The sequence below is a fragment of the Megalobrama amblycephala genome, linkage group LG24 (genome assembly GCF_018812025.1).
Source record: "Megalobrama amblycephala isolate DHTTF-2021 linkage group LG24, ASM1881202v1, whole genome shotgun sequence".
Taxonomy (NCBI): domain Eukaryota; kingdom Metazoa; phylum Chordata; class Actinopteri; order Cypriniformes; family Xenocyprididae; genus Megalobrama; species Megalobrama amblycephala.
Genome location: NC_063067.1, coordinates 20174624 through 20190815, shown reverse-complemented (window position 1 = coordinate 20190815; position 16192 = coordinate 20174624). Strand labels below are relative to the sequence as shown.

Below are 16192 nucleotides of genomic sequence, written 5' to 3'. Positions count from 1 at the left end.
AATCCCCTGTGTTTCCTCGCAGAAATCCAAGCACACAGAGAGTGATAAGTTGTCGGTGCAGATCCAGGCTTACCTGGATAATGTGTTTGATGTTGGAGGTCTGTTGGAGGACGCTGAAACTAAGAATGTGGCCCTGGAGAAAGTGGAGGAGCTGGAAGAGCATTTGTCACATGTAAGAACCATTAACTACTCCCTTTCGTTATTGCTAAATGTTATTATTATTATTAAAAAAAATGTGTAGAATAGCAATAGAATAGCTGCACCCGTCTTATGTTTTTCTTTTTTTAAGACTCCCCATTTTGTGCACCGTGAACACAAATGAAGCTAAATATACAGTGCCCTCCACAATTATTGGCACCCTTAGTAATTATGAGCAAAAGCAGCTGTGAAAATAAATCTGCATTGTTTATCCTTTTGATCTTTCATTCAAAAAATTCACGAAATTATAACCTTTCATTGGAGGAAAAGAATTGAAGGGGGGGGGGGGTTGGCCACAATTATTGGCACCCTTGTATTAAAAACGTTTTGCAACCTCCTTTTGCCAAGATAACAGCTCTGGGTCTTCACCTATAATGCCTGATGAGTTTGGAGAACACCTGACAAGAGATTAGAGACTATTCCTTCATGCAGAATCTCTACAGATCCTTCAGAGTCCCAGCTCCATGTTAGTGCTTCTTCCCTTCAGTTCACTTCACTCATTTTCTTTAGGGTTCAGGTCAGGGGACTGAGATGGCCATGGCAGAAGCTTCATTTTGGGCTCAGTGACATATTTTTGTGTTGGTTTTGATGTTTGTTTTGGATCATTGTCCTGATGGAAGATCCAACCACTGCCCATTATTGGATTTCTAGCAGAAGCAGTCAGGTTTTGTTTTATATCTGTTGGTATTTGATAGAATCCATGATACCATATATCTGAACAAGATGTCCAGGACCTCCAGCAGAAAAATAGGCCCACAACATTAAAGATCCAGCAGTATATTTAACCGTGGGCATGGGGTACTTTTTATCCATGTGTGCACCAAACCCATCTGGTGGGTTTGCTGCCAAAAAGCTCATTTTTTAGTTTCATCTGATCATAGAAGCCGGTCCCGTTTGAAGTTCCAGTCTTGTCTGACAGCTGAATGTGCTGGAGATTGTTTCTGAATGAGAGCAGATGATTTTTCTTGAAACCTTGTGGGGGATGTAGGTGCTGTTTGATTATTTTTTTTAGGCTTTCTGAGACTCAAGACTCAACTAATCTCTGCAATTCTCCAGCTGTGATCCTTGGAGAGTCTTTGTCCACTCAAACTTTCCTCCTCAGTGTGCATTAAGATGATTTAGACACACATCCTCTTCCAGGCAGATTTGTAACATCTTTAGTTGATTGGAACTTCTTAATTATTGCCCTGATAGTAGAAATGGGGATTTTCAATGTTTTAGCTATTTTCTTACAGCCACTTTCTATTTTGTGAAGCTCAACAATCTTTTGCTGCACATCAGAACTATATTCTTTGGTTTTACTCATTGTGATGAATGATTAAGGGAATTTGGCCTTTGTGTTTCCTCATGTTTATATTCCTGTGGAACAGTCATGGCTGGACAATTTCATGTTTATGATCACCCTGGTGTGCTAAAAAATGTAAATATGAATGGGAATATACTTCAGAGATATTTTACTCATAAGAATTTCTAGGGGTGCCAATAATTGTGGAGGGCACTGTAATTGCTGTACAACAAGGGTGGGCGATATATTGGTTAAATTTACCTGTAGAAATTTGATGTGATGGAGAATCCTTAGAACCAGAAAAAAGGCTCAATATATAAACTAAAATAAGAAAAGCAGCAGATTATATTATAAGAAATAAAACAGTATTTTAAATAATTATTTATTTATTGATAATGTTGCGATATACTTAAAAAAAAATCAAAATTGATCAAATTTGATATGTGATAGGTCTGCAGTTGCTTTCATAATCAGCACTATTTATTCAGTAGTTTTTTTAACCTCTCCCATAAACATGTACAATACCATTGAAAGGTTTGGGGTTGGTAAGATTTTTTAATGTTTTTTAAAGAATTACAATATGATTACAATTTAAAATAGCTGTTTTCTGTTTTAATATATTTTAAAATGTATTTTATTCCTGTAATGGGAAAGCCAAATTTTCAACATCATTACTCCAGTCTTCAGTGTCACATGATCCTTCAGAAATCATTCTAATATGACAATTTGCTGCTCAATAAACATTTCTTATTATTATCAATGTTGATGTTTGTGGAAACATTTTTGTAGGATTCTTTGATGAATAAAAAGTTCAAAAGAAAAGCATTTATTTGAAATGGAATTTTGAATGGTAGTGTATATATTTTGACAAAAAAAATGTATGACCATCATAATATAAATATTTGGTTATATCGCTTACACTTAATTTTTTTCATAGTTACTTTTAATGTTATATCTGTAAAAAAATCTGTTATTATATATATATATATATATATATATATTGAGATTCTCAAAAAACTGTAGCAGTAAATTTTGTGTTCAGTCGGTCATGTTGTCACTTCCAATATCTTAATGACTTCACCCTTATCAGAGTTCAGTGAGAGTTCAGGGAATGCAGAGTTATTCCCTAACATTCACCCACAACATAAAGCAGCATACACAGCTTAATCATTCACTTTCGGTGCAGAGGAATCTTAAAATGCAATTTATAATCTGACTTGCAGACTGATTAGCCTTATAAATGCTTAGTTTACACATACTGGCTTGTCAATCTGAGTATGCAGGCAGTGTGAAAACAAACCTCAGATTGTTCCTCTGATCTGGACTCGGTAGTGGGCCTTTCTGCTGGGCTAAGTTATGCTCATGGCAAAGGTCTTGAGATGACTAGAGAATCACACAACAATCCTTTTGCTCTCGTTGGGGGTGGAGGATAGAATTCCCCAAATATTCCACTATATGTGTAATCTCCACTGCATCAAAAGTGAAAGTGATGCTGCCTCATCTGCTGTGTCATACTGCTGGAAGTAATCTCTTTATTGATCCGTAAGAGAGTGAGAGACACAGAAGCAAGCTTAAAAGGGTATGGGATAGATGTTTATAGGATCGAATGCTCTGAACTGCCTCTCCCTCTTCTCTCATTTTTCTTTCACCACCTCTCACGCTCTCTTGTTTTCTCACATGCTCCTTTTGTTATTGTTCTAGGTGACAGAGAAGCTTCTAGATGTTGAAAATGAGACCATGATGAAGGTAGCAGACCTGGAGAAACAGCTGTTACACAAAGACAAGGAACTGTCATCCATAAAGGTAGGCCACGATCACTCTCTCTCAATCACTTCACTCATGAGCTTGACATGCAAATAGCTCATATAATGATTTATTTATAAATAAAAGTGTAATATGAATAAGTAATGTGAATGATGATGATGATGATGAATTTAATGAAGTCATTATTTAATGATGTCATTAGTAAGGACTGATTATTAATCCTTTGTAGCTTTTGCATAGTCTGTTTACTAGATGTCTAAATGTCTAATAAAATACCATGATTTTTGTTTTTGACATTTACCATGGTACTTCCATGTTTTTTTGTTGTTGTTTTTTTTTTTTTTTTTGGAAATATACTATGATATTTCTTGTAGTACTATCAAAGAAAATACCATGGCAAATAAGTACAATGTACCCTTTTCAGTTATTAACATGGTAAATCCCTTTCATGGGAACTGCCGACGCTACGTCCCTTATTCAGGGAACCATGGTTACACAAGTAACCCGAGACGTTTTTTTTAGATATATTCTTTTTTTTTTAATTTAATGTACATTTATAACACTGTACGGTGTTATATTATCTTGGCATTCATTTACGGAAAACTGGTTAATACTGCTGTGTGAGTGTTTCTAATACAAAGGTTGAGGGAGTATTGTATTAAGGGAATTGCATTGACAAATTTGACATTTTTCTTTTTCTCTGACCAACTTAATCTCTTGATATTTTTTTCCTCTTTTGGAATGTCATAGAAATGCTGTTTCATGGATAGTGGATTTTTTCTTTTGCTATTGGGTCAAACGTAAAAATTATATTTGTTGTAGTTTGTTCATCACTATAGAAGTTTACCCAACTATGACGACATTAGGGCTGGGCGATATATCGCATGCGATTGTCACGCGCATTTCGTCAGTAAAGCCGGTTCCCTGATTACCGCTAAATCGCCATCACCTGCTTTCAAATGGAGCGGAATTTAATAGACAGAGCCGTAGTTCACTGACAAGCTACGCAATATCGCGTTCATTATCGAAGGCGATTCATCTGCGATATGAACACGATATTGCGTGGCTTGTCAGTGATCTACGGTTCTGTCTATTAAATGCCGCTCCATTTGAAAGCAGGTGATGGCGATTTAGCGACATTAGACGACATTCGCCTCTGAGAATCCCGAAAATATTAAAAGGATCCATGTTTATATATCAAATAAAGTATCATCCAAAAGCGCTCTCAAAATTGGGCTGTGAGTCACTTTGTTGTATAATGCAGTTGTCACTCATAACCAAACAGAATGTGCATGAACATTTTTAGCACTTAAAAACAACCATCTATCCACCATAGTTTTTTGGGGGGAATTTACATATGTTGTATGTACCCCAACATCCTTGACCAGACTCTTTACCTCTCTTTCTTCCTTCCCATGGTTATCCAGGAGACGTATGAGTCCGCCAGCTCACAGGTGCACACGCTGCGGCGGATGATCCAGGAGAAGGATGCTGCCTTCCAGAGGCACAACAACATCGAGAAGCGGTTGCTGGAGTTGGAGCAGCAGGGCACCATCCGTTTACGCAAGCAGCCTGATGGGGACATTGCCATTGAGGCTCTGGGTGGTGGAGCAGCTGGAGCTTCTCTGAGAGACCTGGGCTCACTTACTGCAAGCATGATTGGGAGTGGAGGTCCAGGTGCCACATCACCCTGTCCTATTGAAGCTGTTGCTCCTCCCCCACCGCCACCACCACCTCCACCTGCCCCACCACTCCCTTCAGAAGGTACTCAAAGAATAGCCAGGAAAACAATAGGAATTTTAATTGAAATGGAAATCTTTTGTAATATTATAAATGACAGGGTAAAGATTTACGCACCAGCGCAAGCCCACTGGTAATGGAAAGGGATATAAAGGGATTTCCTTGAAACTCCAGATTATGGAGACTTTATTAGAGTTATTGTAGAGTAAGATAAACAGAAAAAACAAGGCAAAGCTGTGCACATTTTTTTCATTCTAAGCTATAGACCTTTAAATGTACAAGTCGTTTTACGCTTAGCAGGAAAAGGAAAAGCTAAGGGTGTTTCCTCTTGCTAAGGAGCAGTTTCTGCTGAGGAAGCAGCTGGACTGGAACTAACTAAATATCCATTAAGCTCTTTTGAATGTTTAGGAACAGTTTTTAAGAGTAAAATAAAGAGTGAAAATCAACACATTCTAATTTTTTAAATCTCTCTTTTGTTTTATAGTCGAGTGTGTTCCTATTCCTCCTCCACCTCCTCCACCTCTACCTGGAACATCACCATCAGTCATCCTTAGTGTCGGCTTATCAGGTAATAATTAAAAAATAGTAATAAGAAAAGTGTATTACAGTATCTTGGTTCCAATTTGTTGACAACAAAAGATCAAAGTGAGTGACAAATCACTTTCAGGATCTTGTCATATGCAATTATATATATATATATATTCTAAGTTAGTTAAGGTATTAAGGTACTGACCCTTATGTTTCTTCATCTCTCATAGCCATACGCATCAAGAAACCCATAAAAACCAAGTTCCGCCTTCCTGTCTTCAACTGGACTGCACTGAAACCCAACCAGATCAACGGCACCGTCTTCAACGAGATCGATGATGAGCGTGTGCTTGAGGTAATATTGAGCGTGAATCAGATTTTGAGTATGTGCTCCATGAAACTCTCCACCCATCCCAAGTGCTTTTGTTCTGTCGTGTAGGAGTTGGATCTGGAGAAGTTTGAGGAGCTGTTCAAGACAAAAGCCCAGGGTCCTGTGGTAGATCTGTCATGCTCAAAGAGCAAGGTTTCCCAGAAGGCCATCAATAAAGTTCAGCTGCTTGATGCCAATCGTTCGAAGAACTTGGCCATCACTCTGCGCAAGGCCAACAAGACCACAGAGGAGATCTGCAAAGCCATTCAAACGTATGCACATACTCAAGATGTTCTTCATATCGCATCTTCATCTTCTCAATAATCTCATCTGAGATGCGATTTCCATGTTGCAGGTTTGATCTGAAAGCCTTGCCGGTGGACTTTGTGGAATGCCTGATGCGGTTCCTGCCCACGGAGGCTGAGAGCAAACTACTGCGTCAGTACGAGCGGGAGAGGAGACCTCTGGACCAGCTTGCTGAGGAAGACCGCTTCATGCTCCTCTTCAGCAAGATTGAGCGGCTCACTCAGAGAATGAGCATCATCACGTTTGTGGGCAACTTCAGCGATAATGTCAACATGCTGACCCCGGTGAGCAACTATGATGGTCAACAAATGGAAAGTTGGGAAATTTTGTGGGTTTTTAGATTTTCAGTGAAGAATGACCAACTACGGGGATTTTTTTTTTTTTTGTATTTTTGCAAAGATGTGTTTTCTTGACCAACATCCTTGTTCCTGGAACAACATTCGTATTCAGTATTCACATTTTGGGGTTAAACTGAGGCGTAGGCTTATCAACCTATCATTACCCTCTGATTTTAGAGTTGTTAGGCTTGGGGTTAAGTATGTTTGTTTGACCATTTTATTCCTGGATCAACAAAAGATGTTTATCTAGAAACACGTCCTTGATCACCTTTGATCACCATCTCTTTAACTCTTTGACATCCACAGCAACTCAACGCCATCATCGCGGCATCAGCTTCAGTGAAGTCCTCTCCAAAGTTAAAGAAGATTCTTGAAGTAAATGCCTTCTTGTCTTGTTCATTATAAAGGCTCAAGATCATCTGAAATTTGTCAACCGTTATGCTTAACTGTTTTTTTTGTCTCCACACAGATCATTCTGGCTCTGGGCAACTACATGAACAGTAGTAAGAGAGGCTCGGTGTATGGTTTCAAACTTCAGAGTCTGGATCTGGTGAGCTTGGTTGTAGAAGTGGCTACATAATGGTGTAGTTAAATATCAGTGCTCTTCTCATTCATGCTGTTGTTGTTCACTATCAGCTGCTAGATACTAAGTCTACTGACCGGAAGATGACACTTCTCCACTACATTGCTCTGGTCGTCAAAGAGAAATATCCTGATCTGGCTACCTTCTACAATGAACTGCACTTTGTGGATAAAGCTGCAGCAGGTATGTCCTTCAGGGTTGGAATTTGAATTGAATTAACATCCCATAGGATGCTGAATTGGAATTTAAATTAGAAATACAAAAAATGGAATTTATAGATTGGCAATTCAAAGAAAGTTACACAACAGAGGAAATTCATTATTGCTTTGTGTTGTTTGGCTCCATCTAGAAGACTTTGGGGTAAAAAATCAAATCAATTATTTATTAAATACATTAAAAAACTGACCCAAGCTTTTGAATGGTAAAGGTGCCCTAGAACTTTTTTTTAAAATATGTAATATAAGTCTAAGGTGTCCCCTGAATGTGTCTGTAAAGTTTCAGCTCAAAATACCCCCTAGATTTTTTAAATTAATTTTTTTAACTGCCTATTTTGGGGCATCATTACAAACGAGCCGATTTCAGGTTGCGGCCCCTTTAAATCGCGCGCGCTCCGCCCCCTCCCGAGCTCTCGACTCTATCACAGCATAAACAAAGTTTACACAGCTAATATAACCCTCAAAATGGATCTTTACAAAGTGTTCGTCATGCATACTGAATGCATGCGTCGGATTGTGTGAGTATTGTATTTATTTGGGTGTTTACATTTGATATTGAATGAGTTTGAGGCTATGCTCTGTGGCTAACTGGCTAACATTACACACTGTTGGAGAGATTTATAAAGAATGAAGTTGTGTTTATGCATTATACAGACTGCAAGTGTTTAATAATGAAAATAAAGACAGCTCTTGTCTCTGTGAATACAGTAAGAAACGATGGTAACTTTAACCACATTTAACAGTACATTAGCAACATGCTAACGAAACATTTAGAAAGACAGTTTACAAATATCACTAAAAATATCATGTTATCATGGATCATGTCAGTTATTATTGCTCCATCTGCCATTTTTCGCTGTTTTCCTTGCTTGCTTACCTAGTCTGATTATTCAGCTGTGCACATCCAGACGTTCTGCCCTTGTGTAATACTAACTGCCCTTGTGTAATGCCTCAATCATGAGCTGGCATTATGCAAATATTGGGGGCGTACACCCCGACTGTTGCGTAACAGTCGGTGTTATGTTGAGATTCGCCTGTTCTTCGGAGGTCTTTTAAACAAATGAGATTTATATAAGAAGGAGGAAACAATGGAGTTTGAAACTCACTGTATGTAATTTCCATGTACTGAACTCTTGTTATTCAACTATGCCAATATAAATTCAATTTTTAATTCTAGGGCACCTTTAATGTTTTTGAAGGAAGTCTCTTATGCTCACCAAGCATAATATCATTCATTTGATCAAAATACAGTAAAAACAGTAATATTGTGAAATAATATTACAATTTATAATAACTGTTTTCTATTTTAATATATTTTTAAATGTAATTTATTCCTGTGATGCAAAGCTGGATTTTCAGCAGCCATTACTCCAGTCTTCAGTGTCACATGATCCTTCAGAAATCCTTCTAATATGCTGATTTGATGCTCAAGAAACATTTATCCGCTTCTTAATATTTTTGTTGAAATATTTTTGTTGATCTAACTTTTTTCAGGATTCCTTGATGAATAGAAAGTTCAAAAGAACAGTATTTATTTAAAATTTCAATCTTTTGTACATTATAAATGTTTAATTGCTCTCTATTTTGATCAATTTATTGCTGAATAAATGTATTAATTTCTTTTAAAAAATATTACTAACCCTAAACTTTTGAATTGTTGTGGATTAATAAATTAAATACAAATTGTGGTTACATTTTCCAATAAGGTTTAATTCATTAAAGTAATAAAAACATTTTTTATAGAATTTAATAATCTAGATTAATGCTAATTTATAAATATATTATTGTTTGTTGTTAATTCATGTTCATTCATAATACAGTAACTGCTTTTAATGAATAATTTATGCAAGCTGACATGTTAAAAATGCGTATGCAGACGTTACCAGTAACCTAGATCGAAAAATGCTGTAAAATTTAATTCTCAGTTCATGACACCTAAAGCACTAACTAATGTTAACAAATGAACATTTATTAAGTGACACCTACATTTCTATTGGTACCATTTCAAACATATATAATGTTTATGGAAATACCTTTTAAGTTGTGTGTATGATTACCTTAATGAGTGATTCATACTGAAAAAATAACTGGAAAATCTACCATACAGCAGTTATATGACTTTCTTTGGATTTAATTCCATTTTAGCTCAAACTACATTCATTTCAAATCTTCGGTTACAGTCTCCCTGGAGAACGTGCTGTTGGATGTTAAGGAGCTCGGTAAAGGCATGGATCTGGTCAGAAGAGAGTGCAGTCTGCACGACCACGCCGTACTCAAGAGCTTCCACCAGACCAACGATACGCAGCTGGACAAACTACAGAAAGACTCCAAGACTGCTGAGGTGTCCTTTCTGTCTTTTACAAAACCATTTCTGGCAATTAAACAGTACCAGATTATTTAAATCTGTATCCACTTACAGGAGGCCTTCAACAATGTGGTGCATTACTTTGGTGAGAGTCCTAAGACTACGCCGCCCTCTGTCTTCTTCCCAGTGTTTGTACGGTTCATCAGAGCTTACAAGGTACTATAATCCATTCAGTTGTTCACTCAATGGTTCTAGGCACGGCATCATGAATCTTCATATTTTGACAAGGAGAAAACACATTTGTGGCTCTCTATAGACATCAGGTCAGGAAGAGACTTTTATTTTCTAAGCCTCAGGGGGGAAGGTGAACCCGACCTGCTTTCAAGTCATTGAGCACAGGAAGGAGTCGTCCACGTGATCTGTTATCTGGCATGTTTAGTAAACATGATGTGGTGAAAGATCTGGCCTGCTAACCGAAAGGTTGTAGGTTCAAACCTTGAATGGACACTCACTTACTATGTGTGTTTATATCCTTTGGCCATCCTAGTTTTAGTGTCTGCCCCGTTGCAGCATCAGCGTCAGAGCGCTGGGGTGGAGGAGCAGACGTTAGCAGAAGGTGAATAACAGGAAGGGGCAGCTGGGCTGAGATTTAAGGGCAGCTGCTGTGTTTAGACTGGGCTTTGCCTTCACAGCCTCTAACCCGGACGCACACGCATACACACACCTCTTCCTCGCATTGTTCTGATGGTGGATTTATGAGTCTACATGAGGAACCGCAAAAAGCTCCAAGATCTCTGTGTGTTTGTGTGCGTCCATATTCATATCCCTTCTCAGAGGTTTCTGTGATTGTTTAGATGTGAGGTCGTAGCCTGTGTTTTGTGCAGTGTCAGGGCCCGGATCACGCTCACCCCTCTAACGGAACTGTTGTTTTCTGCAGGAGGCTGTGGAGGAAAACGAACAGAGGAAGAAGCAAGAGGAAGCAATGAGAGAAAAACTACTAGCACAGGAGGCCAAACAGCACGACCCCAAGGTGAAACCTAAGACCCAGCGAAAAAGTGTTTAAAGTGTTTATCATACTAGAAATGTTACAAAGCATGAGTTAACAGTGGTATGAGTGCTGAATATATTTCTTGTTTCCTCAATGCAGGTCCAGGCTCAAAAGAAGCGACAGCAACAGCAGGATTTGATCGCAGAGCTCCGGCGCAGACAAGCCAAGGACCACCGGCCTGTGTATGAGGGCAAAGATGGCACCATTGAAGACATTATCACAGGTGGGCTAGGCAAGACCACAAAACCCATCATCCAGGGGTCCAGAATCACTGTGGTGGTCCACAGTTCTCCGCATCAGCAATGCACTCTCTGTTATGTTAAACAACAGCCCTTACAGCTCAATCAGAACACTTTACAAGTGCATATCAGTTAAAACCGATGGTTTGGAATTTGAATCAACTCTCAGGGATCTTCAGAGTTAATAAGATGGTGTATTAACTAAGCTCTTCTCTTTCTAAAGTATGTCAAATAAATCAAAATTATAATCTATTATTAACATAATGTTCTCAGACAAGGCTATTTATATTTGTTTAATTATTACCACAGAATTCTTTTTTGGCAATTCATTCCTTTTTGATGCTACGATTCTAAAAAAAAAAAAAAAAAAACTGATTCATTTTTTTAAATGTGCTCCAGAGGTTTTTCATATGAAGTTAAAATTCTGAAATTGCTATTTTAACATTTCATAAACAATGGTCCAGCCATATGAAGCCATAGATATTACTGACAGAATGAAGAATAGTCACCTTCTCCTCTTCTGTCACCCCAGTCACAAATACATCTGGATTTAATATATAATAATTGACAAACATCATTTTTTGCCTGTCGTAAATTGAAATTAGTTTTCTATGGCTGTTAAAAGTTTAGTTCAGCCAAAAATGAAAATTCTGTCATTAATTACTCACCCTCATGACGTTCCACACCCGTAAGACCTTCGTTCATCTTCAGAACACAAATTAAGATATTTTTGATGAAATCCAAGAGGTATATGACTCGTCCATAGACAACAATATAATCACCACTTTCAAGATCCAGAAAGGTACTGAAGACATCGTTAAAACAGTCGACGTGACTGCAGTGGTTCAACCTTAAAGGGATAGTTCACCCAAAAATGAAAATGTGATGTTTATCTGCTTACCCCCAGCGCATCCAAGATGTAGGTGTCTTTGTTTCTTCAGTAGAACACAAATGATGATTTTTAACTCCAACCGTTGCCGTCTGTCAGTCAAATAATGCTAGTGGATGGGAACTTCTACTATAAGAGTAAATAAAACTTGCATAGACAAGTCCAAATTAAACCCTGCGGCTCGTGACGACACATTGATGCCCTAAACCGAACAGTATTTATATCATTTTTTACCTCTAATACACCACTATGTCCAACTGTGTTCAGCACTCGCTTAGTGAGGTCTGATCGCGCTCTGACAGCGGCAGTGATGTCTCGCGCTTATACTTCAATGAGAGCGAGACATCACTTCCGCTGTCAGAGCGTGATCAGACCTCACTAAGCGAGTGCTGAACGCAGTTGGACATAGTGGTGTATTAGAGGTAAAAAATGATATAAATACTGTTCAGTTTCTCGCACAAACCGATCGTTTCGTGTCTTAGGACATCAATGTGTCGTCACGAGCCGCAGGGTTTAATTTGGATTTGTCTATGCAAGTTTTATTTACTCTTATAGTAGAAGTTCCCATCCACTAGCATTATTTGACTGACAGATGGCAACGGTTGGAGTTAAAAATCATAATTTGTGTTCTACTGAAGAAATAAAGTCACCTACATCTTGGATGCGCTGGGGGTAAGCAGATAAACATCAAATTTTCATTTTTGGGTGAACTATCCCTTTAATGTTATGAAGCGACGAGAATATATTTTGTGCGCAAAAACAAAACAAAAATAATGACTATTCAAAATTATCTTCTCTTCTGTGTTCTCATATATTTTTTACATCTTCATAACATTAAGGTTGAACCACTGCAGTCACGTCGATGGTTTTAACGATGTCTTTAGTACCTTTCTGGACCTTGAAAGTGTTGATTATATTGCTGTCTATGGACGAGTCATATACCTCTCGAAGTTCATCAAAAATATCTTAATTTGTGTTCTGAAGATGAATGAAGGGATTGGAACGACATGAGGGTGAGTAATTAATGACAGAACTTTAATTTTTTGGTGAACTAACCCCTTAAATAGGATTGAGAACATCTTGCACAAAAAAACAGGAAGTTGCAAAGATCAAAACGAATGGTTTCTCTTTTAGGAACAAATGCTCCTTCTTAATCTCAGATATAACGTTCTGTCTCTGACCTCCTTCCCTCCCTCCCTCAGTGCTGAAGAGTGTGCCCTTCACAGCCCGCACGGCCAAACGGGGCTCGCGCTTCTTCTGCGATACCAACCTCTTCGATGAGTCCATCTGCTAGCCCCCCAAACCCCCCAAAAAACTGCCCCTAATGCCGCAGGTTGTCCCGTTCTCTTACCAGTCGCAAAGTGCATGCATACCACCACTCGCATGACCCACTCTGTCACTTTGGTTACCCAGCATCCTCTACTAACCTAAGCACAATCGGAATAGTGGAAAACACAAGCTGTAGCTGTTCACATACTTGAAACATGGACCAGCCAAATCTTTCTTAAGGGAATTATGACAAATGAACTGAAAATGCATTTGTATATAATATAATATAATATAATATAATATAATATAATATAATATAATATAATATATAATATAATATAATATAATATAATATAATATATATATAATATAATATAATAATATGCAGATTTGATGTAATATTATTATATGTTCAGGCTATTCTTTTTATTTGTCATATTGTCCAGAGAGATTTGGCCTGTGTAACAGTCCTTATTATGTTTCACTTGGTTTGTCATCTGCTAACTCTCATCTTCTCTCCCATAACTTTTTGTTCTACCTTTCCAGCAGAACAGGGGATTAATCTGAGTAAATTTGAGCACAAAATAATTGGAGGGTAAGAAAGGCATCATGGAGCCTCATCTCGCTTTGCTCCTGTCTGCCTTTTTACCGTCAGCTCAATTGCTTTAGCTGTGCTACAATTTGCACAATGCTACAGTGCTGAAGCTTATGTGGTTAAGCTTGTACTGAATATTGCTTTTTTGCATTGCTAATTATATATTTTATGAAAATTTGTCACTGTGTGAAAGAAACCTGTGGCCTTATTTAGCCATTTTTATAGCACAGAACAAAGTACCACAAGATGGTGGTGATAGTTTGTAGATATCTAATATTATTAATACAAACTAAACATTTGATGGTACAAACTTTATATTGTTTTGCTAGTAGAATTGTTGCTTTTCCACAGTATTGTCTTAGGTCTTTTGGAAAGGATTCAGGAATGAAATCTTTTTCTTGTCATCTCTGTTGCATGTAAAGCTGTTTGTCCGCTGTATCTTTGCACCGTGCTGCTAACATGTTTATGTACGTCCTCTGCTGTATATCGTCACATGCATGCAAATCTATGTTCTGTTCAGCAAGATTTACAGTACATGTAATGGTCATATAGTGGTATAGTATTTCATTGTGTACAGAAATGTTCTTTCAAAACCTTGCTGAACACTGATCTATCAGTTCAGACATATCTGTAATGTGTTAAATGGTCATACTGCAGTGATTGTATTTTGTTGTGTGTCTCTGTTAGTGTTTTACTGTGTATGCTATGCTTTATACTAGAAGCAGTTATTGAGATTGATATTAACTGCATATTTTTATACTTTAAAAGGTTAGTTCACCCCAAAATGAAAATTATGTCATTACTTACTCACCGTCATGTCATTCCAAACCCGTAAGACTTTCGTTCTTCTTCGAAACACAAATGAAGATCTTTTTAATGAAATCTGAGAGCTTTCTATCCCTCCATTCACAGCCTATACCACTTTCAAACCCCAGTAAAGACATCATAAAAGTAATACATGGGATTCCAGTGGTTGAACCCCCGTTTTATGAAGCGACTCGAGTGTTTTGTTTGCACAAAAAACATAATTTACTACTTTATTTACAAAATATTAATCTCCAACGCATGTTCACAAGAGCAGCACGACGCATGCGTGTTGACGCGAGAGCAGACATTGTTGTGTGAACATGTCAGAGATTAATATTTTGTAAATAAAGTGGTAATTTTTTATTTTTTTTAAGTAATAGTGACTGTAGACTGTCTATGGAGGGACAGAAAGCTCTCAGATTTCATTAAAAACATCTTCATTTGTGTTTCGAAGACTTATAGGTTTTGGAACGACATGAGGGTGAGTAATTAATGACAGAATTTTCATTTTTGGGTGAACTAACCCCTTAAAGGAACAGTTCACCCTTTTGTCATTTGAAACCCAAATGATTTTCTTTCTTTAATGGAACATAAAAGGAGAAATTTTGTAGAATGTCTTGTGCTGTTTTACATACACTACCATTCAGAAGTTTGGGCATTCAGAAGGTTAGTCTTTTATGCTATTTGATCAAAAATACATTTATATTGTAAATAGAATTTCTATATTAATATATTTTAAAATGCATATTTTCAGTGTCTCATGATCCTTCAGAAATCATTCTGATACACTGATTTTCTGCTCAAGAAACAATTCTTATTGTTATCAATATTAAAAACAGTTGCTTAAAGGGTTAGTTCACCCAAAAATTAAAATAATGTCATTTATTACTCACCCTCATGTCGTTCCACACCCGTAAGACCTTCGTTCATCTTCGGAACACAAATTAAGATATTTTAGTTGAAATCCGATGGCTCCGTGAGGCCTCCATAGGGAGCAATGACACTTCCTCCCTCAAGATCCATAAAGGTACTAAAAACATATTTAAATCAGTTCATGTGAGTACAGTGGTTCAATATTAATATTATAAAGCGACGAGAATATTTTTGGAGCGCCAAAAAAAACCAAAATAACAACTTATATAGTGATGGCAGATTTCAAAACACTGCTTCAGGAAACTTCGGAGCATAAATGAATCAGTGTATCGAATCTGCTGTTCAGAGCGCCAAAGTCACGTGATTTCAGCCGTTGGCAGTTTGACACGCGATCCGAATCATGATTCGACACACTGATTCATTATGCTCCGATGCTTCATGAAGCAGTGTTTTGAAATCGGCCATCACTATATAAGTCGTTATTTTGGTTTTTTTGGCGCACCAAAAATATTCTCGTCGCTTTATAATATTAATATTGAACCACTGTACTCATATGAACCGATTTAAATATGTTTTTAGTACATTAATGGATCTTGAGAGAGGAAATGTCATTGCTCCCTATGTAGGCCTCACGGAGCCATCGGATTTCAACAAAAATATCTTAATTTGTGTTCTGAAGATTAACGAAGGTCTTACAGGTGTGGAACGGCATGAGGGTGAGTAATAAATGACAGAATTTAAATTTTTGGGTGAACTAACCCTTTAATATTGCAGGTGAATATTTTTGTGGAACATGTGCTGCACTTTTTCAAGATTCTTTTATGAATAAAATGTTCAAAA

The 16192-nt window shown here is 37.5% G+C and overlaps 1 protein-coding gene across 5 annotated transcripts in view; it reads left to right on the top strand.

Moving 5' to 3' along the window:
• fmnl3 (formin-like 3) overlaps positions 1-16192 on the top strand; it is a 55972-nt gene that overhangs the window by 37414 nt on the left and 2366 nt on the right. For 2 of the 5 annotated variants that reach the window (XM_048177311.1, XM_048177316.1), the window contains 15 exons: positions 23-172; positions 3185-3286; positions 4675-5011; positions 5472-5555; positions 5746-5870; positions 5955-6157; positions 6241-6475; positions 6836-6904; positions 6999-7079; positions 7166-7295; positions 9508-9668; positions 9747-9848; positions 10570-10662; positions 10780-10903; positions 13011-13141. In XM_048177311.1, coding sequence (XP_048033268.1) covers positions 23-172; positions 3185-3286; positions 4675-5011; positions 5472-5555; positions 5746-5870; positions 5955-6157; positions 6241-6475; positions 6836-6904; positions 6999-7079; positions 7166-7295; positions 9508-9668; positions 9747-9848; positions 10570-10662; positions 10780-10903; positions 13011-13102 — 2088 coding nt within the window. In that variant the 3' untranslated portion in view covers positions 13103-13141. Of the gene's footprint in view, positions 1-22; positions 173-3184; positions 3287-4674; positions 5012-5471; positions 5556-5745; positions 5871-5954; positions 6158-6240; positions 6476-6835; positions 6905-6998; positions 7080-7165; positions 7296-9507; positions 9669-9746; positions 9849-10569; positions 10663-10779; positions 10904-13010; positions 13142-13623; positions 13673-16192 lie in introns of all 5 variants that reach the window. The other 3 variants (XM_048177313.1, XM_048177312.1, XM_048177315.1) reach the window with 3 other exon arrangements.